The sequence below is a fragment of the Papaver somniferum genome, chromosome 7 (assembly GCF_003573695.1).
Source record: "Papaver somniferum cultivar HN1 chromosome 7, ASM357369v1, whole genome shotgun sequence".
NCBI classification, from domain to species: Eukaryota; Viridiplantae; Streptophyta; class Magnoliopsida; order Ranunculales; family Papaveraceae; genus Papaver; species Papaver somniferum.
The window spans coordinates 58,169,482-58,195,148 of NC_039364.1; the positions used below are offsets into that span (position 1 = coordinate 58,169,482).

The 25,667-nt window shown below is 35.2% G+C and overlaps 3 protein-coding genes and 1 long non-coding RNA gene across 5 annotated transcripts; 2 read left to right on the forward strand and 2 right to left on the reverse strand.

The window, feature by feature from the left end:
* The first annotated feature begins 604 nt into the window (after positions 1-604).
* On the forward strand, positions 605-2,359 carry LOC113292690. The gene is made up of 3 exons (XR_003331822.1): positions 605-1,256; positions 1,867-1,910; positions 2,020-2,359. It is a non-coding gene; the product is annotated as an uncharacterized LOC113292690 (long non-coding RNA).
* Positions 2,360-10,315: 7,956 nt separating this feature from the next.
* LOC113297388 (probable ADP-ribosylation factor GTPase-activating protein AGD8) lies at positions 10,316-13,695 on the forward strand. Its single transcript, XM_026545835.1, has 7 exons — positions 10,316-10,551; positions 10,697-10,815; positions 11,698-12,136; positions 12,239-12,496; positions 12,716-12,838; positions 13,101-13,202; positions 13,304-13,695. The coding sequence occupies exons 1-7, from the start codon at positions 10,483-10,485 to the stop codon at positions 13,409-13,411; spliced, it is 1,218 nt and encodes a 405-aa protein (XP_026401620.1). The 5' UTR covers positions 10,316-10,482; the 3' UTR covers positions 13,412-13,695.
* A 680-nt stretch (positions 13,696-14,375) lies between these two features.
* LOC113297389 (ubiquitin carboxyl-terminal hydrolase 21-like) lies at positions 14,376-18,503 on the reverse strand. Of its 2 annotated transcripts, none has more exons than XM_026545837.1 (7): positions 17,567-18,503; positions 17,371-17,481; positions 16,975-17,147; positions 16,098-16,436; positions 15,841-15,963; positions 15,055-15,652; positions 14,376-14,924 (listed from the first exon to the last, which is right to left on the reverse strand). In XM_026545837.1, the coding sequence occupies exons 1-7, from the start codon at positions 18,189-18,191 to the stop codon at positions 14,632-14,634; spliced, it is 2,262 nt and encodes a 753-aa protein (XP_026401622.1). In that variant the 5' UTR covers positions 18,192-18,503; the 3' UTR covers positions 14,376-14,631. The 2 variants fall into 2 exon arrangements, with proteins under 2 accessions (XP_026401622.1, XP_026401621.1); XM_026545836.1 differs by having other exon boundaries at positions 15,841-15,966.
* A 478-nt stretch (positions 18,504-18,981) lies between these two features.
* LOC113297390 (molybdopterin biosynthesis protein CNX1-like) lies at positions 18,982-24,574 on the reverse strand. The gene is made up of 13 exons (XM_026545838.1): positions 24,320-24,574; positions 23,971-24,097; positions 23,733-23,863; positions 23,055-23,156; positions 22,889-22,972; positions 22,291-22,518; positions 21,859-22,049; positions 21,570-21,674; positions 21,047-21,355; positions 20,423-20,580; positions 20,201-20,307; positions 19,686-19,742; positions 18,982-19,383 (listed from the first exon to the last, which is right to left on the reverse strand). Exons 1-13 carry the CDS (start codon positions 24,518-24,520, stop codon positions 19,168-19,170), a joined length of 2,016 nt encoding a protein of 671 aa, XP_026401623.1. The 5' UTR covers positions 24,521-24,574; the 3' UTR covers positions 18,982-19,167.
* Between the last annotated feature and the right edge of the window lie 1,093 nt (positions 24,575-25,667).

Here is a 25,667-nt window from a genome sequence, read left to right on the forward strand (position 1 = left end):
GAATAAGTTGAAGAAAACACACTAAAATTATTTTGAAACTTCTCAAAGGAAATAGAAAAAATTAGAGATGAATATACAAAAAACAAAGAACGTGAATTCCTATTTTAATATGCGCCATAATCTAGTGTTGTTACACCGATTATTAATTTATATATTAGTTGGGCCACATTGTAATTTTTAATTTGTTTATTATCTTATAAATTTAGTGGGGTTATTAATTTAGTACACTAACTGAAGTCGGACTGGCATATAATATTATCTTAACGAAGTTATTAATTTGTCGTGAGTTGATTTAACGAAGTTCTACTATAATTGGAAATATCATGCATTTTGAAAATTGGCATGACAAACAGATGCTTTCTATTTTTAGGTATAGAAGACGCGTATTAACAAGGATGGATCATATTAACACATATCAATATTTTTCAGAATTAAAAATGTCGAAGGGGATTGATGTTTTGTAAGGAAGAGTAAAATTGGAATTTGAGATATTTGTCCACTTATTTTTAGGGAAAAAAGTCGTTCGAAAATCTAAAATAGGACGAGCTTGACATGTTTTTAGCACAAACCGTTTTTTAAAAAAAAAAAAAGAAGAACAAAAAAAACAAACAAAATAACTATCCAGCACAAACCAAAACATGGTTACACAAGTTTATCACATCTATTTTCACCTATAGAGATAAATTTCCATCCGATTCTCCTTCCATTCTCTCTCTGTTCCCATCCCCACCTCTCTCTCTCTTTCTCATTCCTCTTCTCCTTCAAATGTAAATATCTCTCAACCCACCTTGATCAACCTCATTTTCTTTCACGAGTTTTGTTTTTCATAATTCTTTTGAATTAAATAATTAATTTGATTGTAGTTTGGTTTATACAAAGATCATGAGTAAGTGTTTGAGTAGCCAATTATCCAAAAGGGTCGATGGAGAACCTGATTGTGGATTAAAATTATGTTGCATTGGGGTCGACCGTAGCTGGTCTGGAAATCTTACACCGCCACCATATGAACAAATTGGGAATGGGTCGTCTGTGCCTACAAGTAAAGGCCGACGAGGTCATCGTCGAAGAATTCATAGTACAGGTATTCTTGCATTTGAAGGAAGAAATGGAGAATCAGGAGAACCTAGGTTGATGAGGAGCTGTGGTATGAGAAGGGATTGGAGCTTTGAGAATTTAAGACAGATTATGGAGGAAGCATAACCAAAATTTGGAGAAAGGGAGAGAGATTGACGATTGTTTGTGTGAGAGGCAAAAGGGTATTAATTTTTCTTTCTCATATTTTTAAATTTCTTTTTATGTTAAAATCTGAATATTTTATTGTTAATTTCTTGTTTATAATTTTTTATCAATTGAATTTCTTGATTTCATGTTTCATGGTGTTCTGTGAATTTATTGCACAAATATAGCGGTGCTAATTTATTTATCATCGTACTTTTTGTTTGTCTAAATGAAATGGCTATACAGTAGAACTTTTATATGAGGAATGCTCCATAAATCTCCATATAAGAATAAAAAATTTCTTGTTATGATTTGAGCCAGTTATATTTGAAAATAAACTTCATATGGAATAAGTCATATTTTGCTTCGGTCCCATTTTAAGGAAGTTACCTCCATATAAGAATAACTGATATTATATTATAAATAACACTATATTTCTTTTCATGCATTACGGTTTAAGATGAACAGATTCTTGTAATCATGATTCAAGATCCTTTTCCTTCTAAGTGGGTTTAATGCTTTGTTTTACACAACTCAACAAATTTTTTTGTATCTTGGCTGAGTTTGTGCGAATCATGTTATATATAAAGCTTCTTATATCCCTATTTGTAAAACTAACAAAATTTAATTAGTATTTTTATTACCCAGGTACATTATGATGATTCTTATGCGTATGTATGGATTTTTCTTAGGTATATATATAACAAATTATTTTCGATGTTTTCAAGGTAGACCTACATATAAGAATAACCTCCATATGCGAAAAAATTTCTATAATCCCTACGATATTCTTATGTGTAGGTTTTCAAATACTGGAATGATGGAAATATTCTTAGGTAATAAGGATTATGAGGCTTACATCAACATTCCAGGATTTATATATACTAGAAATAACCCATGCCATAACGGCACGGCATGAGGTTAACAGAAAGTTCTAATAAATATCTAGAGATAGCTCGTGCCGTAACGACACTGCTTTAATATGATATATGTCTGGTGTAATTTTTTTTTTCGGGCTTTAAATCGTGCTCCTTTGCAAGATAGTTTTTTATTTTGTTTTAAGCGAAAATAATGTTTATAAGTACATTGTAAAGTTATTCATATACATTATCCAAAAACGAACACAAAATCATCTAACTAATAGTGTGTGTGCATATCTCACTTATGAGTTATGAATAAAAATAAACAAATAAATCTTATTTCCCATTAGATTCATCATGCCACCACTAAATCCAATTAATGCATGTATGATATATTATGATTTCATTTAATGTTTCTTTGAATATCTTGAGTTAAGAGGTGATGAAATAATTAAAGATTAATAAATTTTGATTCATAATGAGAGGGGTTACAGAAACGACAACCGTCGGATGTCTTTCACTGGGATGAGAATAGGATGGTTGGATGCAACGTTTGTCTCTCAAAATGTTATCTGACCGACCAAGCTCAAAAATCCATTATATTTTGAATTATATGTATATTATCTTTTTTTCGAAAAAGAGTATAGACCTTATTCATATATTAAAAGGATTTTCCCTACCTATGTTGAGGTAGAGATTAGTGTTTGTTATAGTATTCGTAGCAAATTAAGAATTTAAATTGTTCAACCATATTCTTAGATTTTCATCATTCCAGTGCTTGTTAATAGTATTCTGGTTACAAAAAGATGAAATGTAAGTTGCCTCAATAACAATATACCTATTTTTTCTTTTAAGACAAAACCATTTACTGTAAAGTTTATACAAGTACTAGGTCGAACCCCAAAATCCTTAATAATATAGTATCTTTTTTTTCCGAGTTCTGGAGTACATTCCTATAAGTAGCCTTAGAATAGCTTCTGAATCAGTTTGAAAAATAATGTTGAATACACTCCATTGAGTTGTCCATCTGAAAGTAGCATCTGCTCCATTTTCTTCTAGATCTTCTCTTGTAGTACATTTTCTTCTAGATCTTCTCTTGTAGTGCAATCAACATAGGTTCTCTTTTCTTCACTTTCTCCAGCAAAAGTTTTTAAAATTAATTCAATTCCATAAGTCGTAATGGGATTTGACATAGAGACAGTTATGTAAATTCGTATTGCCATATAAGCTTTCTCAGTAGACGGGTCTATTGTGGTTATTTTTAGCTCTTCATCATTTGTAGGATTATAGTAGATATTTTGTATGATGTTATAATCAAGGGCATATACTTTTCTATAACTTTTTATGTATCTAACTATGTCACTTGTTGTTTTTGCACTATTTTGGTTTATTTTACGAAAGACTAGGTTACATATTGCTTTCCAGACATGCCAAGTTATTATTTTACAAAATACGGGCCATCCAATTGCACTTATATATCTATTTTGGTTATTAAACCAAGTATTCAACCAGTCATGGAAGTCCATCATTCCAGTTGTTACATTTTGAAGGTCAAAATTCAGATGCATCCACACCTAGTGAAAAAATACACTGCATAAATAAATGAGTTAAGGTTTCATTACCAGTACCATATAGCAGGCAAATAATATTTATGTCTGGCAGAATTGTTTTTACTCTCATACTATTTGGAAGAAAATTGGTAACATTGGTTTCTCGAATGGCGTATTGGAAAATCAGAGCTTGGCCGGAGGGTCATAACCCCACCATTTGAAGCAAAAAAATTCGGGTCCGCCACATGAAGTATCGACCAAATGAATCATAACATTTATATCTGATTTTACTCTAGAATGTCAATAAAATTCCTCTGCTATCCAAGGTATACTATAAAACCTTTGCAGCATCTTAATCAATGAAAAATGTCTTAACGTCTTTTGAGCAACTAGCATAAGTTTCCTCTCATGATTAAATAGCTTCTTATACCTAGGATCTTGACAAACATGACACTTCACCGATGATGCATAATCCTTCCAGTATAAAATGCAATTATTTATGCATGCATCACAGGTTAGATAATTCATCCCCAAATCTTGGATCATCTTAATTTTTCACATCAGGATACTGATATGGCAGTGGGTTTTCTTCAAGAAGAAATTCCTTGATAAATTATAAGAGTGCAGTGACACCATTGTCTGCAAATCCACATTGGGTCTTTATGTTAAGTTTTGTAGCAGCATACAACGGTGTTTTTCCTTTAGGACATGAAGGGTATAAAGGTTCTCTAGCGCGCTCATATAAAAGGTCTTTTTTTCTTGATGTTGCTGGTGTCGGCATCATTGTGAACCCACTGTATGGCCCAATATTCTCATCTATATTAGGATCAACATTCTCAGCAACATCTCCTATATTCTTAGCTTCATTTCATGCATTCTCGGCTATATTTCTTATATTCTCATCTACCTTGCCTACTTTCTGTACTGCTAACCTTTCACCATGAAAACGCTACGTTTCACAAGTTGAAAAAATACCATTTGAACAAATAATATTCAATTTCACTAAGTGGATTCAATCCTAACTGTTATAGTATTGCTCGGTTGAACCAGCCAAGCATTGGTATGTCAAGTTTGGTTGTCATATTTTTAGTTCCAAAACTTGAGTCGCTTGATTATGTTACTAGAGTCAACTTCTTCGGGTTAGACTAGGGAATATATAAATGTAGAGACAAACTCGTGTTACTCTGAAGAACTTGAAGACGTATCAACGTCAACGAACACGTCATCCTTGTGTTCGAGGTTAGTGATACAAGATTTGACTTATTTTCATTTTTATCTACGTTTCTTTAAAGTCGTTTATACTGAAACATAACATGCGAAGTCATATATATATATATATATATATATATATATATATATATATATATTTATGAATATGAATCTATAGTATTAGTGACTTAATCATTACGTTGATCAAAGTGGCAAATAAGAATATACAAGTTGTATTACAACTTTGATATATTGAAATACGAAGTATTTATCTTTTGAACTTCATATACGCGACGTAACATTATCTCTATAATTCTTTACTAGATTGTGTGATGAAATTCGAGTTGATTTGATGCCTAGAAAACTTTGTTTAACTACATGAGTTTAAGGAAACATAATTTCGAAACTTGTTTCGTAGTTAGAATGAATCAAAGGTATTTTTTGATCCGATTTCTATTGGGGATCTTTAGCAGGATCGATCCTCTACTTGTGGATCTCTAGCAGGACTGATCCCTACCTTGAGGATCACTTCCAGGACTGATCCCTAATAGCAATTATTTCCGGGTTTTATACACGCTTTAGAGGTTTACATGGAATTCGAAATATGAATTTCTATTTTGGAAAGTTCATATCTCGACATAATGAGTAATCTGAATATGTGATAAAATCTTATTTATGTTGTGTTCAAATATATTCCTTGATATTCAAGGTGAGATCCAAAACCTAAATATTTGAGAATTTTTTATTAGGTTTTCAAATTTATATGTCTTTGCTTTCCCGGTAAGTAAAGCATATTGTATAATATATTAGTAAAGTATACTTGTATTCTAGCTAATATTGAGTTGACATCCATGAGAGATTTAGCTATACTGGTTGGATATTAGTTGGAATTGGACAAAAACGAAACTTGGTATTTATTGCATATCTTTTGATATTTTAGGTTATGGAAATTCCTTGGTGTCCAAACTACCTTGGTCTATAAATAGTGAAGTTTGTTCTTCTTACAAACCTATCCTGGTACATGCACTTCATTTTGTATTCAGTATGACCGAATGTTAGTATTATTCGTAATACTATCTTGGAGAGGAAAGTAACCTAATTAAGCGAAATATCTTATTCCCTCTCTTTAAAGACTTTGGAGAGATCAAGAAGCATCTAGAAGTGTCATTGCTGGAAAATTAGAAACGTATTTTTATTTTTTTATTATTGATTTGATTTGATTGATCAATGATAGTTGAACCATAATAATCACTAGTTTGTTTATTTCGTGATTTTTCCCTTCTAATATAAGGTCACTCGAACAAGATCAAGGATCGAAAAATTCCATATCAATTCATAGATCTGAAGATAAGATTGTGATCTTGTGAACAGACTCTGTTTTGTACGTGATTGATCATAAGAGGATCAAGTTATTTGTGCAGGTACATTAAAGACCGAAGATTTGAAGACAAGAAGATTTCTGATTGTTTTCTGGTCTTTGAGATATACTTCGTGCACACTTGATTGGATGGGATCCAAGATATCTTGTTTATCTTGATAGAATCTTATAGATTATCGTAGAGATCGATGATATATCATTTGGTGGTTCTCCTCGTGATCTGAATCTGATATGTTGTAAACTAAGATTTGATTATCTTGATAATGTAGATCTTAGTTGATATAAACAGAAATAAAAGAGTTTATATTATTTAAAAGGAAGAGCCATTGTATATCTCAACAAACAGATCTGATTCAGTTCTTGAGATAAATTGAGAAGTTACCGAATACAGATTAATCCTTTATTGTTATGGAATACGATCCAAAGAAGTTGAGTGGTATAAGTCTTCACAGCGGGTGGAGCAACTTAAGATAGTTGACTCTTTTTAAGGATTCACGTGCATTGACTAGATTGGTAGTATAAACTGGATTGGTAGTATGAATGTTTGACTCTTTTTATCAAACATTCATGATCTGTAGGGATACTGGAGGAACTAGGTAACTTGGATTTAGTTTACTTGGTCTTAACTATACGAAGTTGGTAGTAGTCTTTATATATCGACTTAATTCTAAGAGTACTCAAAACTGGACTAGGTCCCGGGGTTTTTCTGCATTTGCGGTTTCCTCATTAACAAAATCTTGTGTCGTGTTATTTACTTTACTTTCGCATTATTTAGCATGTCTTTATAATTAAAGTAAATACACATGTACATTAATCCAACACTTGGGTTTTGATCCTAATAGTTAGGCTCGGTTTCAGATACATATTCTATATACCCAGTGTCGTCTTGTTGAAAAGTAATCTCCTTGACAGTATTTGTATGAATTAAATTCCACAAGTTGTGTCTTGAATAGGTTAATATCGAAAATATTGTGGTGTACTTGGTACCCTCGTCATTTCAATTGGTACCAGAGCAGGCAAACTCGGTTAACATACCACCAAGATTTAATGATACCAACCATCTGTGGTGGAAATATGCAACGAAATCCTTTCTTCAATCACGCGACTTTAATACTTGGATTTTAGTTGTTGATGGATACAATCCTCTAAAAGTGGAAAACTCGGAAACTGAGTTTAAAATCTTATCCACGTACTCTAGTGAAGAAAAGCTCTCACCAAGCAGAATTCAGATGGTTTGAATGTTATAATACACGCAGTAAACCGAAATCTTCAGCATCATATCTCCACGTGTCAAACTTCAAAGGATAGTTGGGATAATCTTAAGACTGTATTCGAGGTAACACATCATAAAATAAAGTTATACTTCGAACTTTCACTTATGATTGTGAAAACCTTCGTATGGATGACAGCGATACGTTTGAGGAATTTCACTTCAAACTTTCTGAGATTGTGAATGCATCTTTCTCATCGGGAAAAATTATTTTTAAAAAGGATATTGTACGCAAGATTCTAAAATCATTACTGTCTAGATATGAGTCTAATAAACATGTCATCACGAAAGCCAATGATCTTTTAACACTTTCTCGAATCTCCCTTATTGGAAAGTTAAAGATATTTAATCATGAAGTCCAGCTAAAACACAAGAATGTCATATTTGAAGCATCAAACAATACTAACCTATCTTAGGAAAAAGTTAGTAAAATTTAGGTTGAGGTACGTTGCGAAGAAGATGAATGACTTGTTGAAAATATGCTTGATTCAACAATAACACTTCTTGCATAATGTGTTAATGACCTTCTAATAAAGAGGATAGACAAGCAGGTCCTTAATAAATCATCATCTAGACAACCTTTTTCTTCAAACAAGAAAGAAGTTGTACCCAAAGATGATGAGCAAATTCATTGCTTCAAATTTCGTGGTTTTGGACACCTGGCTAGAAATTGTTCTAGCAAAAGAACCTATAAAGTAAACAAAGCATATCACATTACTCTTTATGATATACCTGAGGATAAAACCTATGAGGGATCATCAGGTTGTGATGCATTCATTGTCGAAGCTAGCAACAGTCACTCGGAGGAGTCCGACCAATTGTTGAAAGACTGTCTAGCCAATCTTGATGTTGTCAACAAAGAAAATCAAAAATTGAAAAGGGAACTTGATAACTTAAGAAAACCATTGTCTAATAAGACTTAAGAGGAAAAAAATAAACATGATAAACTCTCCAACACAATTGTTCTAAAGATAGAGAGATTGACATCTTAAAAGGCGACTTGCGACGTTTCTCAGGAAGTTCCAGCAAAGTTTCGACTATGCTTTTTAGACAAAAGTCTTTAGAGAATATGTGTGGGATTGGGTATTATGAAAACACTTGTACCCGAAACAATATGTTTGTCCTTACAAAATCTGCTCTGTCGTAAAAATAAAGATGAACCGATAGTTGTTGCATCTACTTAAAAAGATTCAGATTTCATGATATGTCATTATCTTGCTCTAATTGCATTTGATAACTCTATTGTTGGTTGGACGCCCAAATTGTGTGGAGTTGGGCTTCTTGTTCCGCTTTCATTGCTTCCTTTCTTGACCGTGTTTCCTTAACATACTCCAAAATATTTGCACCGTGTTGATAGATCTTCTCTTCTTCCATCTTAATCAAAGAACTTCCTTCATCACCTTCCCTGAAAATACCTTGCTCACGATCCTTCTTCATCCTAGCTTCCATTTTGGCTTTTTTAGTCCCTATAAGCCTCGTCTGATACTTGTAATCCCAACGAGTCTCTCTGTTAGGCAGTACTTCTATCCCATCTTCGACTGTACAAAGTTATGGTGGTTGTCAAACATCGCACTATTTTGTGCGGCAGTAAGTTGATAATAAAATCCAGGGACTTTGTCTCTCAACATTTCATAACAAGCATCATATTTGAATGGTAAACCTGTTTGATTTTGAAATTCTTCTCGAGCCTCTCATGACTGAAATATTATGTTAAAAAGAATAAGTTAATTACTATTATCACCAAAGAAAAAATCTTAATAAAATGGTAGAACTTACCAAATCTTCGTGTGAAGCACCGCTTTTAGTTTGCCGATATATGGCGTTAGGAATTGACATGAATTCTCTCACATCTTTTTTGATTGTTTTCATCTCTGTTTTTAAGGCACCGGGATCCCTTCCATTAGGATTGTCGTTTCTATCGACGAAAGTTTCATGAATAGGTTTCCAAAAAGAGTGGTTTTTTGTTGCGCACCAACAATTTCGTCACAACCACATAAATGTATGCATCACTAAGATCGTTTCCTTCTCTTTGAACAAAATTATTAATCATTTTGAATCAAACTAAAACATCAGAACTTGAGTAGTAGAAGATTAAGAAAAAATCAAAGAAGTATAGTAGAAGAGAGATAAGAAATCAATCAAAACTCAATTGATTGGGACAAGATTGAATTGAGAACTACAGTTCCCTTATAAAAAGGATTTTTCTCATATTTTTGAAAAAAATCCGTTGGGATCCGTGGGTGGATAAAATAGAGCCGTTGAGAATGATGGATGGTTATGATCGGGTGTGAAAGGAATGTAACAAAAAAAAAGGTCAAACAAAAAAATCTACGGAACGGCAACTCAGTTTTCGTGTAAAACACAAAGGACACTGAGTATCCGTTTCAATGGAAAACGGAACTCGGTTTCCATAAAATAAAAGAGCACACGCAAACTGAATTTCCATGTGATTTGCCTTCACTACAAGGCACATCATATGTAATCAACTTTAAAGTGTAACTAAGAGATATCGTTACATTTAAACGACACGGAAGACCATAATGATTGAAATTCGCTGCAATTTAACCGCTACACGTTAATTCCTATGTGTAATCGTCTACCAAAGTGCCATAGCGAAGTGAAATCGTCTACCAAAGTGCTTGGCCTAATACCAAGCTTGAAAGCCCAACAAGTTAACCGCTACACGTTAATTCCTATGTGTAATAGATGCTCGCATAAAATAGACGGCACGTAACTAATACTTGCCGGCAGCGTATGTCAGCACCAGGATACCTGACAAGCACACGCCAAAGGACCAACAACCAAGGTTATTTGCGTAAATCATTAACATTTGAAGAAGAAGAAGGTTGCAGAAGTCGAGAGATAATCGCGGTTTCATTAAACTAAAGTAATATTTATTTTTCCCACCCGAGTTGGAAGAAGAAGTTGAAGTTGTGGTTTTCAAAAACCCTTTCTCTCTTTCTAAAGCGAGACCCTAAGATTTCCAGAACTTCAATCATGGCGTCCGAGGGTTTTCATGATAAAACTGTTATTTTCAGAAAATTGAAAAGCAAATCAGATAACAAGGTTTGAATTTTTTTTTTAATATATGTTTTTTATTTCTGCTTGAAATGATCTAATTTTATTATAGTTATAGATCAGATCTAAGGAGGAATTTATGTTAAATTTGCGAAATAGTGTGATTTAGATGATGAGTTGTGTTTATTTACAGATGTGTTTTGATTGTAATGCAAAGAATCCAACATGGGCATCTGTTACGTATGGGATCTTTCTTTGCATTGACTGTTCTGCTGTTCATCGTAGTCTTGGTGTTCATATCAGCTTTGTTAGGTAAATCATCTTAATTGAATCCTACATATGGGGTGTGATTTTATTATTATTATTTTTAAAGAATTTGTATGTTGCATGTTTGGGAAAGGATTATTAGATATTAATCAATTAGATTTAATTGATTTCCTTTGAGCTAGAGACGTTTAGACCCAAATGTTGTTTCCTTTTCTGTCTCTGTAGTGGCTTTAATTCAAAATAGTGGCATTGATGGTTTAGCTTGTAGACTTGTATTAAACAATTTTCTGCAGACCCATGCATGCTCGTCCTATGCTTGGACTATAGCATTAAAGCTAGACTGTACACAGGAATTGAGACATCTTTCTAATGATGAGTTCTTATCACATAGTTAAAAAGAAATTAGATTTTCAGGCCTACCCATTGTTGCTATTCCATTTTTAATCAGGTAAATGATGGTATTATTGCTGGTGTCTTGCTAATAAGTTACTATTGTTGAATTTGCACCTCTACATAACCTCGCTTGAGTCAACAATATAATTTATTGACACAAAATATTAACAATAGGTGTATAAGATTTACCACCAAATTGAACATTGGTGTCCCCACTTCAATGGGCAGATCTTTATGCTAGTTATTGAAAATATTGTATTAATACTGGCATAGAGGATAAAGTCATATAAGAGGCGAGTTTCCATTGAAACAGACATAAGGACCGAGGAGAATAGCTGCTGAACTCCCGTCTTTTTGGCTTTTAACCATAAACCACCTTCCACAATTGAACTTGGCCAGCTTTTATTTTCGATCAAACTTTCAGATAATATGTATAGTCTCCTCTTCTACCATTTGATAATATCAATGTTCTACTGGGAACTTCTTTCTGTTTTGTAATGCTTGGAAGTAAGATGCTTCTTTTTTTTCGCCCAGATCCACAAATCTAGATTCATGGACCCCGGAGCAGTTGAAAATGATGATATTTGGTGGAAACAATCGCGCACAAGCTTTCTTCAAGCAACATGGATGGACTGATGGGGGCAAAATTGAGGCGAAGTACACATCAAGAGCTGCTGATTTATATAGGCAAAATCTTTCAAAGGAAGTTGCGAAAAGCTCTGCTGAAGAGGCTGGTCTACCCTCGTCACCTGTTGCTTCCCAGTCTCCAAAATTTTCAAATTTGCTTCCTGATGCAAAGGCTACAGAAATTTCAAAGGAAAGCTCATGTGAAAGGAAGGAAACTCCTGAGATCCCTGCCTCATCTAAAGCTCCTACTCATTCTGTAGTTGCAAGTTCTATTAAAAAGCCCTTAGGAGCTAAACGGACGGTGAATAAGTCATCCGGGCTTGGTGTTCGAAAACTTACCACAATGGTAGGGAAAATTTTCATGCATGGAGCATCAAGAAAACCTTTACGGAGTTATTTGGTTCGCACCTGCACTTTTTGTATCTAAATTCTGTGTTTGTTTATGCAGCCAAGTGAGAGTCTTTATGACCAGAAGCCAGAGGAACCAGCTCCTGTTCTTGCTTCCCCAGCTGGTACTACAACATCTGGCTCATCTTTCTCTTCCCGCTTTGAATATGTTGAAAACATCTCATCTCCGGGGATCAGTTCCGGAGGTAGACAAATGAGTGGGCATGTTTCCCCACCAAAATCATCTAGCTTCTTCGATGACTTTGTTATGGATAGTGCATTTCAGAAGAAAGCGACGTCTAGTTCTTCAAAAGTGCAGGTACATGGTACTGTCTGATGCATCGAATTTTAAAGTTATAAAAACTACTTCCATTCATACCTCTAATCATTGAAGTACAATATGTATACCTGCAATAACACTGCCGAAATTTGAGATGTGATGCCACTACAATATTGTAGTAGTTTTGCTTTTACCATGTATCTGTCATGCAAACATGGACTTCTGTTCTGTGAATCCCTTTGAACCTTTGTTTGCCAGGTTCAAGAAACAGATGAAGCAAGGAAAAAGTTCACAAATGCGAAATCCATTTCATCTGCTCAATATTTTGGTGATCAGCAGAAAGCCGAATCGGAAGCTCAAGTCTCCTTGCAGAAATTTTCGGTGTGTATATGTCCTGTCCTATAAGTTAGTAAACAGAGTAAAAATATGAAAAGGGCCTTGGAAACTGTGAAAATCTCACCCACCCTTTTAGAGCCTTAACTGATGATTAGAGCTTCTTAAAAGCAGAAAAGTTTGGTTTCGGTTCCTATTTAGCAACCGAGCAAAAATATATTAATCGCTAGAAGTTTATCAAATCAGATATCTTTTAGGATTTTTGACGGGTTAAACTTGAAACTAATACTTCACTTATTTGTTTTTATAGAGCTGTACAGCGATATCTAGTGCTGATCTCTTTGATCATGATATGGATGACCCACGACTAGACCTGACTGCGACCGAGCTCATCAACCGGCTCTCTTTTCAGGTACTTATTCTATCTCATTGCTGGGTGAATGCGACTCAAATGTGATTGTTCTTTTGGTTTTGACCTAGAATGCAAATATTGTGTTGGGTTGTTTTTGACAGGCATCACAGGATATATCATCACTCAAGAATATGGCAGGAGAAACAGGGAAGAAACTCAGTTCTTTTGCTTCGAATTTAATAACAGATCTTCAGGATCGTATCCTCTAGTGAAGTCAATTGCGTCTGTTGTTATTTTAATTTCTACCGATGCTGTGCATGGTAGAGCAACAAGGATTCAAGATCCGATGATCTTTTTTTTTCGTTTCTTTTTACTTTGATATCTACTTTCACTAGATGTCAGAAGATAAGGAGCATCGTGTTGACAAAATTCTTTCATAAGGTTAAAGAATAAGTTATAGGTTAACCAGAGCGCATTGTCAGTTAATTTGTTGTGGTTGGAGGACAATGTTAAGTTTTAACCTATCCATATAAAATTATAAATATAGATTGAATACTTTTCTTTAACAGCCTGCTGCTTTACCTTCGGTTGGAAGAGAATATGCATAATCCCCCCTTTCATTTATAGGAAACTTAGTATGCTGTATATCCTTCTCCGACCCTCTAATAGGAAGGTTATCTTCTTTGAAATGTCAATAAGTCACAGAATCTCTGTTATTACGGTTAGATTATAATACTAATAAACAGTTTACTCTCCACTCAATGAAGGATACTCTAGCATACTCCTCCAAGTTGTATATCTCTGAGTCTCTGTAGTCTGTCTACGTGCAGTGTGTATATTTATGTTTCTCTTTGACACCAAAAAAGAACTTATCCGGGCCTAAAAAACTGTTTACTCTTGATCGAATTAATATTCCATCCTTTCCAACATTTCGCATCACCATAATGTGTACATTAGTTAGCCATATACTGTAACTTAGCTCCAGGTATCCATGATTAATCAGTTGAGGTATGTCCTAGCTATGGCCCATGGGTGCCAATGCTATATAGTAGATAACTAGACATGTTATCAAATACCGCCAGAAAAAGCTGGGTGATCTTCTGTAATCTAATTATTCGTCCTTATTCAGAAAATGTACGTTATGAACTAATTACCCTCGGATATTATTGCAGTTAACATCTTGCGACTCCTATTTACAAACGAATAATAGAAATATCATAACAGGATTCGAGATTTTCAAATGAAATTTCATTGAAAAACGGAAAAAGAAGCTCAGCATTTAGAAAAACAAATAAACACCTTCATCACACGTACTGATATCCGACATCTACCGAGCAAAAAAGATGATTAATGCAAGCATTTACAGAAGCAATTCAGATCATATACATAGTAGAAAACATTGAAATATCAAAATACCATAGACGTCAATGGAACTTCCATATTATAAGCACTGTCAGTAGACAACTCTATGCAAGCAGTTCACCAGCAATTAATGTATAAGCCTCCTTCGAGTAGCTATTTCAGTACTGCCCACTTCACATGGAAGCCCTAATCTATTTTTCTTCCGCTTCGAACATGATCTATCGGCAATATCAGAATTAGCAGATAACAACTGCCTAAATCTTGCCCCACGTGATCCAGGCATGCCCTTCGTCAACCTCATGGCCTCGGACCTTTTCTTCGTTTCCTCTGCATCCTTCTTGGATATTGATTTTCTACAAGGTGCCTGAACCTTAGAAACCTTTTGATGATCACGGGAAATTGAGTAACTAATATCTGCATCTGCAACTCACAGAAAACGCATATTACGATTTTCTTATTTCTTCTTTATGGAAGGCCTCATTAAAAGATAAAACAGATATCATCTTTACAGTAAGGAAAATTGGCAATGAAAGTGTGGTGCATTTTTTACCTGAAAGTGGTTCATCTGAAAACACATCTAGGAGGTCAAGAGATCTGGGTGGTGGGGTTTTCAGAGGAACGTTATCAGGTTCGAAGCTGCCGTTACCTAGAGAAATTCTAGCAGAGATTGTTCCTTCATCTCCCTTCCTAGCCACATCACCAATGAGATCACTTGCTCCAGAAGATGGAACAGAGATTCTTGCAGGACTTGCTCCTGTTTCAGCATCCCCGAGAATAACATTAATTTTACCAGAAGCTGGAGCAGTGATTAATTCGCTATCATCACCCGAGGTATTGCTTGCTCCAGAAGATGGAATAGAGATTCCTTTGGTATTTGCTCTGGTTACGTTGATATCGGTGTCAACACAAGTCGGAACAGCTATCTCCTTATATTCCCTTCCTCCAATGTCAACTGAGAAACTACTTTCCCCAGGAGATGGATTCTGGATAGCCTCCAAATCATCTAACACAGAATTTGGGGAAGTACTGATGCTATTTTTGTTACACATCTCCGAGTAGAAGCTTGAAAAACATGGAGTGCTCTGTTTAGCATAGAACAAAATGTAGGCCTCCTGAGAAAGAACATCCTGCTCACGGACAATTACAACCTACAAAAATAAACCAGATAATGGATTCAGTTTTTCAATAAGATTAAATTGTATTTGATTACAAAGGGAAGAAAATCAAAGGCATTGACTCATAATAATTCGCCTAATTTCACATATGAAGTATACAGCAGGAGTGACATCCTACAAAAAGATTAAAAAAAAAAGTGTATCACTTTTGTTATTCTTACCCTAGAATCATCCATCAAAAACCAGGTTCCTGGAGATGAACGGATGTAGCAGAAATAATGGCCAGACGAGTAGGAAACCCCAGAGTGAACAATAACCGCATACAGTTCATAATTTAATTTACCCTGCTGGAAGCATAAAAGAAAGAACATCAAATGACGACGGCTCATGCAAACAATAAGTAAAAACAATTATTAAAAATATGATGAAAGAGAAAAAAAAAAGAAAAAAAAAAAGATAAGCTAATAAAAGAACTCACATCCAAATTCTCACTTCGGCCAGTGAACGGCTGCAAGTCAAGCTCTAGAGGGTACTTGATATCCTTATCTATCTTCTCTACATGATGTCCATCATTTTTAAATCTCTTTAGGTGAAATGTTGCCACGGACGGAGCTTGGTCTAATGTAAATTGTTTCTCTAAAACGACTTCTTTTTTGCAGTTATCACATATGAACTTAGAATCTGAATCTTCCATCTTTTCTATTTGGGTGAATGATTTTAACGCATCTACAAGGGTATCCACGTCTTTAATTTCTAAGCTCAGATCAATTATTGGTTCCAAAGTGATTGAACAATGATCACAATTACAACATTTAAGCTGAAATTTTAGACACAAAAACAAGCAAGAAATTAGTATATGACAATTTGGAAAGTATTCACAAGTAAAATATATACTGTAAACCAAGCAAGCACAACAACATGTAATATCAACAAAAGAAAGTTGGAGTTGTAATATCTCCATAAACTGAGACTCCCCTAAATAAACAAGTACATATAGGTGAAGAAACTACATAAGCTTATTAGAATTCTACTTTCCTTATCTTAAAAATGGAAACATTCCCAGTTTCCAAAATACTGTAAGACAGTGACACAATCAGAGAATGATTTGAGGTATGCATGGACAGGACATATCATTGATCACATGACTGGGGCATGCTGAATAGTACTCGCTCTTTTAACTACTATATTGCATTGAGATAAGAAAGATAAACAAGTTAATTGATAAACGCTGCCAGGCTCTATCTTAGATCTTAGTCACGCCCAATTTAGCAACACATGTCAGAGGATAACAGAAAAATTAAATGAGTACCATATGACATGCATATAAATATTGGAACAACTTTATCAAAATGTACCTGGCTTTTAAGGCGCCCACCAAAGATACTCTTTACAAAACTGCTCTTTTGTGGCAAGGCGCTGCTAACTTGCATATCCATCTCGCAACAGCTCGTATCAATTTTATCCAGCAAGCACTGAAGGAACTCATGGGCATCTTCCTGCTGATATCTATGGAATAAAGAAGATATATCTGGTTTCTAGGTCAAGGATTTACAAAGGAAGTACATAGTTCCCGCAAAGTGTATCAGCATACTTATAGGCCTACAAAAAAATTCTTTCTGATATTTGGATTTATCCAAGGGGGAGATAATACACTGTCATTGGCTACAAATAGCCAAAAATCAGCGGAACTTTCAGGTAAAAATTAATTGCAAACGGAACTAACAATTTTGCCAGTGATAGAAAAAGGATACTTCCTAAATTATTGACAAAGTTATTTGGCGAAATAGCTCTTCCACCAGATTGCAAAGAATTACAAATTTGCACATGTAGGGCACAAATCACACAGAAGTCTTCGGGATTACCTACACATTGAACATAAGAAAATTAAGCTAAAGAAAACACAAAAGGAAGCCCTAAATTTAAGTGAGGAAAATGTAGCGAACTTACGACGACACTTGGACGGGTGATCAAGTGTAACAAGATTCTGTAGAAGTGGTACTGTATGAGTAAAACACTGAAGAACTGAATTGAGAAAACAAGTATTCCCCAAATTCCATAATCCAGCACCGATTGGACTGAAGACTTCATTAGAAACCCTAGAATAATAAAATTGAAAAGGGTCATATTTTGAAACCTTAGACGAAGAAGTTAAGGGTTCTTCATAATTAGAATCTCTCTGGTAAGTATTTGAATGCTTCCTCTTATAAAAAGAAGTTATTGGTTGAGTAGAATAGCAACTTGTATCACAGTCTAAGGGTATGGGTTCATCATCAGAAGATGCAGATCCTCGTAGGATTTCTTCTTCTCCGGCTAGTTCTTCGTTTTCGTTTTCTTCTTCTTCCATTTCTTCCTGAACTTCAGCTTCAACAAGTTGTACTTCTCTTTGTTTGTTCTCTTCCAGAGCCATGTCGCAAAAGGAAACTCCATATAAAGGTGGAGAAGAAGACAAAGGAGATGTAGATTTCTGTTCCGGAACTGGAAGATCTTCAAAAATATCTAGGGGTTTTTCTTCTGGTGGAGATGAAACTAGATCTAGAAGAACTTGATCAGGGAGAACTTGATCACTTTCCATTGAAGATTGAGAAGAAGAGAAGAATCGAGATTTGTATAAATTGAAGATTGAGAAGAAGAAGAGAAGAATCGAGATTTGTATAAATTTAAAGAAAATAAGTTTGGGAAATTTCCATGGCAAAATAATTGGAGGGGAAATGAATAAAAAGAGGGAAATGAATATTTTAGGGTTTTTGAAAATGGAGGGAAAATTTGGTTTTGAGATTTTTCAGAAGGAGGGAATTTATTTTGAGGGAAAACTTTTCATGAATTTAGTTTCCAAACCCTAGATTTTGTCAGTTAACGATTTCATCTCTGTTTCTAATTTCTTTTTTTATTTATAGCAGTAGTGTTTTTACTGTCGAATTGTTATGTGATGTTATGGTTGGTAGGTAGGTACTAGGTAGTACTGGATACCAGCCTGGCCCATAGTAACTTTTAAAAAGGACCACAACCCTTCTTATCTTGATGAGCCGTGGCTAACGTAACAGTGGCAATCGTATCCGGAATTTTGTTTAAGAGTTCCATTTCATTTAGGGTAAAAGATTTTAAAAAACAATATTTAAAAATAAAAATAAAAAAAAACTACGAATGAAGAAACTGAGCTGCTAGGACTTTTCTACACTCTTCCTGGGCTGAAGTAGTAGAGTTTTCCCTCCATTTTCACTCGAGAGATTTTTCCTACACTCTAGTCTTGAGTGAGTTCTCATCCCATAGAGCTTGTTCTTAGGACTCCTGAAGTTTTTACCTAAGTGAAGTAGAATGGATAATCTCAATTCTACACATGAATTCAACATATAAGACGTTTCTCACAAAGACAAATTCCTTCCAGTGATATTCGAAAAGGAAAACATTAGTCAATTAGGCAATGCATGTTTGAGATTCTACTGACATGATACGGAAAGTAGGAATATTATTTTCTAGGGTCTTCTTTTGATTTTTTTTTTTTTCTTATCTATCTTTACAGAGAGACTTTGTTCCTTTTTTTCTTATCTATCTCAATGTGAACACGAACATTGAGGTTCTGAATTTCCTGAAGCCAAACGGTAGCTCTGTTCCCAAGTATCAGCGGTTTCTGCCTCTGCATGGGGTACATGTCGAGGATTTTTCTCTCTCTTGTCGCCCTTTATCTGCTTCATTGCGTGTTTTAGGGCAGGCATCAAAGCATCCATGCACTCAGCTACCGCATTTGGATTCCCTGGCATGTTGATAATCTGAGAACCAGGAAATTAGAAGACATCAAACTAATGAAGAACATCGGGCTCAAACATAAAACAACAAGTGAATGACTAACAGGAATACTTTTGTTTTTATTACGAGTATTTATCACAGAAATAATTTGGCAGAAATTAGCAGAGCACATCCTAGCTTTGAAGAATGGACAGCCCATAGTGTGAGACAAAGTTTACATAACATGTATGGCTATATTAATAATTAAGGGAAATATGTCATCTGGACTAGTGAAATTATGGGGGCCCACAAATGGAAAGAAACAAGAAAGGTCTTAGAAACTTACCAGAGTTGATCCTCTTATTCCAGCCGCAGAACGGGAAAGCATAGCAAATGGTGTCACCTGTTTCACATAACCAACGAGTGAAATTTTCATTGCAAGACACTGTTACACTACTAACATTGCAAAAAATTTAAGAAAATTGAGAGCTACATATAGTGGTTGTGGACATCAGTTATCCATGCTCCAAATACGGCATGTCTATGCAGCCAAAAGAAAATTACTTCTAATATACATTTTGCATACTTTATGCAGGCAAGGTAACAAGAACAGAAAACTCCAGTGAAACCTTTTAGGCTGGTGAGTCTCACTACTATGTTGGCAGATTCGGTTCAAGGTTTTGAAGTTATTGTTAACCACCACACGAGCTTAGACACTGAAATTTAATCCTGATGGTTTTCTTTATCTCTATAAGACCAGTAAAATTTTAATTTCCCCTTTTCAAGAAAATTAAAAGGGAATTGGTTTAGCTAAGTTGTTTCAAATGCACATAATTTTTTATGTGTACTTTATGGTGTTACCTTGAGACTTTCTTGCATCATAACGTGCAAAAGACCAGGCGTGTCTTTCTCTATCAGACTTTTTGTAGCCTCAGGAGTGACATCTCTTGGGGTGCAACCGGTGCCACCTAAAACAAGAAGTGACACGAAAATGATGAACCAAATAAGACAAAAGGAAACCATGAAAATAGATTATGTTTCCCATTTCGAAAGTCATTCATTGAACGGAAACACGATTCTCACCAAGGGTTAGGATAAGACTAACATTGTCAATGTCACTCCATTTCCGAAGGACATTCTGAATTTCGGTAACTTCATCTGGAACCACAGCTGTTGAAACTACCTTTGCTCCTCCTAACCTTTCTGACAGGGAGTTTATCACTGAAACGGCTCTCGGACCACTGCAGTACAAAGAAATTTTTGGACAAGACAGAATTTACGTGGAGTTGGACAAGACAACTTAAATTTGGAATATAGCATAACTAGGGCGCCCGTAAGTATACCGAGCTGAGATCAATGACTTGAAACCTGAAATAGTCTGGTCCAAGAAAAAACGTGAAGTTCTAAATGTTGTCGATATATAGGATGCTACTATCAGCTCTGACTTACTTTAGCATCAACAAAGGGACCACTTTGAAACAAACATTCAAAGAGATGTATCCAGATGCCTTGTCTTAAGCCACCATCACCCTTCTTTCTCAACTACTAATGTTATGTAACTTATGTTAAATTTTTCAAGAAAGAAAAAGAAATAGAAGATAGAGAAAGAAAAGAGAAAGGAATAAAAAAATGGTGTTGCCATAGAAGTGTAAAACTACTAATGTTGTACAAATATATAAAGAATGGAAACAAGATGAAGTGACATACCTTCGGTCGGGCCCCTTCCCTGATGCAACTGTATCACTCACTGTGAGAATAGCTACTCTAACCTCAGCACCTTCAGATTCAGCCATAGTTTGTACATTTGCTTTATTACTACCAAAAACAGGAAGCAGACCAACTGTTGTTGAAGTGCTATTAACAGGAAGACTGCTTATATCAGATATAACGATGGCCTCTACAGAGTTTCCAGCAGAAAGCACACCACTTCTTGCAGGCAACATCAGCAATGCATTAGCCGATTTCATACTTAGCAGCCGACTGCTCATCTGATGCCCAGTGCTCTCCGCAACAAAACTGAATCAACATACAAGTTTAATCAATTTACAAGGCCTCAAGAGAGACTAAGTGTGCTGGAATACATGTAATGTAGGTCAGCAAAAGTGCAAGACCACCCATCATCAAGTTATTGCTTATTATACAGACGATCCCAATTCCCATCATCTTTTTCACTTAACTGCCATACGCGTAAAAACCAGACACGCTTTCAAAAACAAGATTCTACTCTTACCCCGGATTCCCAGAACCATCATTTTTGGTCCACCTAATAACTGCACGATGAAATTCAGGTCGAGCTGGATCTGTCTTAATGGGATGAGAAAGGCAAGCATGTACCCTGTACAAAAAACAAAGAAGTAAAAACTAAGTGTGAGACCATCATCATAACGAAACAGAGAACAGGAAGCACTTACAAATTCCCACGCCTAACTCTCAAGGGATACAAAATTCACAAATTCCATTCAAGCATGAAACAGAGTCGTTAAAGGAAAATAAGCATGGTTTTCGAAGTTCATGCAAACCTCAAAAGATCAGGATTTTCCCATCCAGAACTATGGCGAATGGAGGGAACAGCAAAGAGATAAAAACAGACTAAACAGCTCACGGGATTTCCAGGTAAACCAAATACAAGAATTCTTTTGCCTGCCTTTTCCTCTACCGATTTGGCAATAATCTCGGCAAAGGTAATGGGCTTTCCGGGTTTCATGAGAACCTGAGGAATACAAAAAGTACTTTGGTAAAACAGATGATGAGTTCAAACATCTTATTTCTTGAGTACAGAACTTAGAACTTGCAGGATATATTGGTAATAACTAATAAAGATAGTGTGTCCAGGAATTATTATTGGGCAAACTTGCGTAATTAACAAAGAGTGGGTATTAGAGGGAGAAACCAAATTGAAAAGGATAAGATGGAATTAAAGCAAAAATGTATACAGAAGACCGTCAGTCTACCCTGTTAAAATGAACTGTCCCTCTCTTTTCCAGCAATGGTTTGACATAATCCCTGTCTCCCATAGAAACACCTCCGGAAGTTAAAAGAATATCAACCCCGGCAGAAATGGCTTTTTCCACAATTTTTTCTAGATGTTCCTCATCATCACGAGCAATACCTAGGTCAAGCACTTTGCAGTGCTGTTGTGCTGCAGCTGCCATTAGCATTGCGCGGTTGGAATCTCTGATCTGCAGAAAAAACAGCAGATAAATACACCTTTGTTGGATTTAAATGAACAGAATCAAAGGGACACCTTAGAGAAAATCCTAAAGAACATCCAATAAGAATACATAAACCTTCTGTATATGTAGAGTGAAGCAGCATTAGATACACCTCATTTTGGATGCCAAAAACAACATGATCAGATTATACATTTCAATTCTGACGTAAACTTTTAGCATTCTTCAAAATATTCTGAACATAGAGTAGGGATAAAATGGACAACGTAATGGCGTTCCATCACAAGGCCTAGTCTTCAGAGGAATCCATTTCATATTTCAAGACAATTAATAGAGCCAAACTTGCTCCAAATTGAATGTGGCTTATAAGCGTCACTACCTGTCCACGACATAAACTCCCAGTTGTCGGTTCTACAAGCTCATCCCCAGTGGAAAGAACTGCAATTGTTGGGCTAGGATATACCTACATGAAAATAGTTCAGTATAGGATATATTGAATTCTACTAATGTCTGAAGCAGTAGGAGGAATTAGGAAAAGCCCATACCTTCACCATCATGACTCCAACAGTTGCGAGTAAGCCAATTTCCGACGTCCCAATTAGTTCTCCAGATTTTAGTACTATAGCGCCCTTCTCAATATCACATCCCTGACCAGAGTACAGAGATAAGAATGTTAGGCTGGGGTAGTCTCTGATATGGACATAAAACAAATAGAACTAAGCTTAAACAAACCATCCATATGAGTTTGGAGACTATGAAACATGATATTTGTTAGCCTTACCAGTCCTTAATCTGACAGGGAAAACTCAGCCTGAAGGGATGATTTGTGAAATACGATCATATGTGAAAACTGAGAAATGACCACAAAACATTTATCTTTATACCACTAGCCGGTTCCAACCAACAAAGTAGTCATAGATCTTTAGAGAGTAAATTTTTTCAGTATATGTAACTGGTTGAATGGGCTGTATGTCTCTATCATCAGTTTACCAACACAAGAAGATTTTATAGATTATACCATATCAGAGTCTGAGGATGCGCATGAAGGCCCATATGTTACACAATTGTCTCTAGCTATATAGTACACACTAATCGAAATCTGTGCATCTATCCTTTACCTTCTCCTCTCCACCCGCGTTAAATTTGCAACAATTACCCCACAAGATGAAGATGCATAATTATGGAACAACCAACTTGACATTTTCCATTCAAATGTGGCTTACCACTGGTCGAATATCTTGGCCTTGCCGAGCTTGCACCAGTATCCTTACAAGTTTTGATTCACTTGGAGCATCTTTCACTTCTTCCGTATCTTCAACTTGTACAACAGCATCAGCCCCGTCTGGTACGGGTCCTGAATGGTAAACCAAATCAGAGTTTCCTTACATGAACATTTTTAGATGGAATACATACAAATATCGGAACAGAAGGGATCTAGGATATTTGGGGAAAGCAAATCACCTCCGGTTGTCACATACGCAACAGTTTTAGGGGTAACAGTAACACCAACTCCATCATTTCCAGCTCTTGATTCAGTTATTACAGGATACTCTCCAATCCCATCTGAAGCAACTACAGCATAACCATCCTGCAAAGGACATCGATGAATACGATGGGGTTAGTAGTGAGTAAAGAGGCCCCTTATATATCACGGGCGAGGACGAAATCCATAAAAATGGTTTTTAAAATTCTATGCAAATGTCTAATTTGCTCCAAATTTTTGGTAAGTTCTTTAAAGTCAAATCATCTTATAATTACGATTTAAGAGTAGAATGAATGCTAATAAGCTGTAAGTTGCAGAAAAGACTACCTTAATGGAAGCACGATAAGGGGGTAAAGGATCAGGAGCACGAATATCTTCAGCTAAGATTCTATTAAGCGATTCATGAATTGGAACAGTAATGGGATGAAGACGATCAGAGATTTTAATCACAATTTTAAGTGCTTCCTCCGTTGATAACATGGGATTGTTACTACTGTTACTGCAACAGTTTCCTTCAGTTTCCCCCATTTGTTTCCGAACTGGTTATCCTATACTCTCTATCTAAATCCCAGTTTCCTTTATACGGGTCTGTTTTGGGAGCTTCATTGAAATACCCCTAAAGTCTACGGTAAAAATACCCTGCGAAGAGTACATTTTTTTAAGCTTTAGTGAAATTTAACCTAGCGTTTTTAGGGGCCACTCAAAAAGAATTAGGGGCCACCTTTTTATTCTCATCCATTGAAGGAGGTTAAGGGATGTCTTAAAAATAAAAAGTTGTCTATATTGTCCTTCACCTTTATACTAAATCTAAACTTATATCCTTTATTTTCATAATCATATCATTCCACTTCTTCTTCTCTTTTCCACCCATTGAATTTTTTTTTCATCATTTTAATTTTGATTGAAAACAAAGATCATCGATCAAACAAATGTTATGATTGATTGTTTAAAATTAAAACCCAAAATTCATTAACCTTAAAGTTGAAACTTAGAACATCAAAAAAAAAGGAGTTCAACAAACAAAACGAATAGATGATAGTAGTTGTGATTCAAAGTTAGGATTTGATTACTTGAAATCAAAAATTTGATCCGAAAATTTTCTTGGATTTACAGTAGCAGAAACATAATCGGTAGATAACTATCTATTTTACCTACCGATTATGGTTGATGTTCTTGGATTTACACTAGCAGAAACATAATCGGTAGATAATAATCTACTTTACCTACCGATTATGGTTGATGTTCTTCGTTTCTTAAGAACATCAACCATATTATAACCGGTAGGTAAATTGATCGATATCTACCGATTATTCTTGATTCTAAAAATTAAATTTTCTCTGTACAAAAAGTTACGCACAATCGATAGATAATGAACACCATTAACTACCGATTGTGAAAGTAGAAAATTTTGAAACTTTTGTTAAGTTTTGAAAATTTGAATTTGAGGCCATGAACACAATCGGCAGATAATAAGCATCACTTATTAACACAATTCACTTTCGATTATGGTAGTACTAAAATTCGAAAATTTAGTATATTCGGAGGTTAAAGTAACACACTTTACTACCGATTATGGTAGTACCAAAGTTCGAAAATTTTAGGATTTTGGCAAAATCATATTTTGGGGCCAATATACATTCGGAAGTCAAATTTACTACCGATTATGGTAGTACTA

What these genes read in the sequence shown, in the direction of transcription:
- LOC113297388 (XM_026545835.1), top strand. Translation starts at nt 10,483, where the DNA reads ATGGCGTCCGAGGGTTTTCATGATAAAACTGTTATTTTCAGAAAATTG. An exon ending in CTAGTTCTTCAAAAGTGCAG is followed by an intron (nt 12,497 to 12,715) that starts GTACATGGTACT and finishes TTTGTTTGCCAG; the next exon opens with GTTCAAGAAACAGATGAAGC. An exon ending in TCAACCGGCTCTCTTTTCAG is followed by an intron (nt 13,203 to 13,303) that starts GTACTTATTCTA and finishes TGTTTTTGACAG; the next exon opens with GCATCACAGGATATATCATC.
- LOC113297389 (XM_026545836.1), bottom strand. Translation starts at nt 18,191, where the DNA reads ATGGAAAGTGATCAAGTTCTCCCTGATCAAGTTCTTCTAGATCTAGTT. An exon ending in TTTTGATGGATGATTCTAGG is followed by an intron (nt 15,653 to 15,840) that starts GTAAGAATAACA and finishes TTATTTTTGTAG; the next exon opens with GTTGTAATTGTCCGTGAGCA. An exon ending in TTCAGATGAACCACTTTCAG is followed by an intron (nt 14,925 to 15,054) that starts GTAAAAAATGCA and finishes TGTGAGTTGCAG; the next exon opens with ATGCAGATATTAGTTACTCA.
- LOC113297390 (XM_026545838.1), bottom strand. Translation starts at nt 24,520, where the DNA reads ATGGGGGAAACTGAAGGAAACTGTTGCAGTAACAGTAGTAACAATCCC. An exon ending in CTTATCGTGCTTCCATTAAG is followed by an intron (nt 24,098 to 24,319) that starts GTAGTCTTTTCT and finishes TGTCCTTTGCAG; the next exon opens with GATGGTTATGCTGTAGTTGC. An exon ending in GAAAATCCTGATCTTTTGAG is followed by an intron (nt 21,675 to 21,858) that starts GTTTGCATGAAC and finishes TTTTTTGTACAG; the next exon opens with GGTACATGCTTGCCTTTCTC.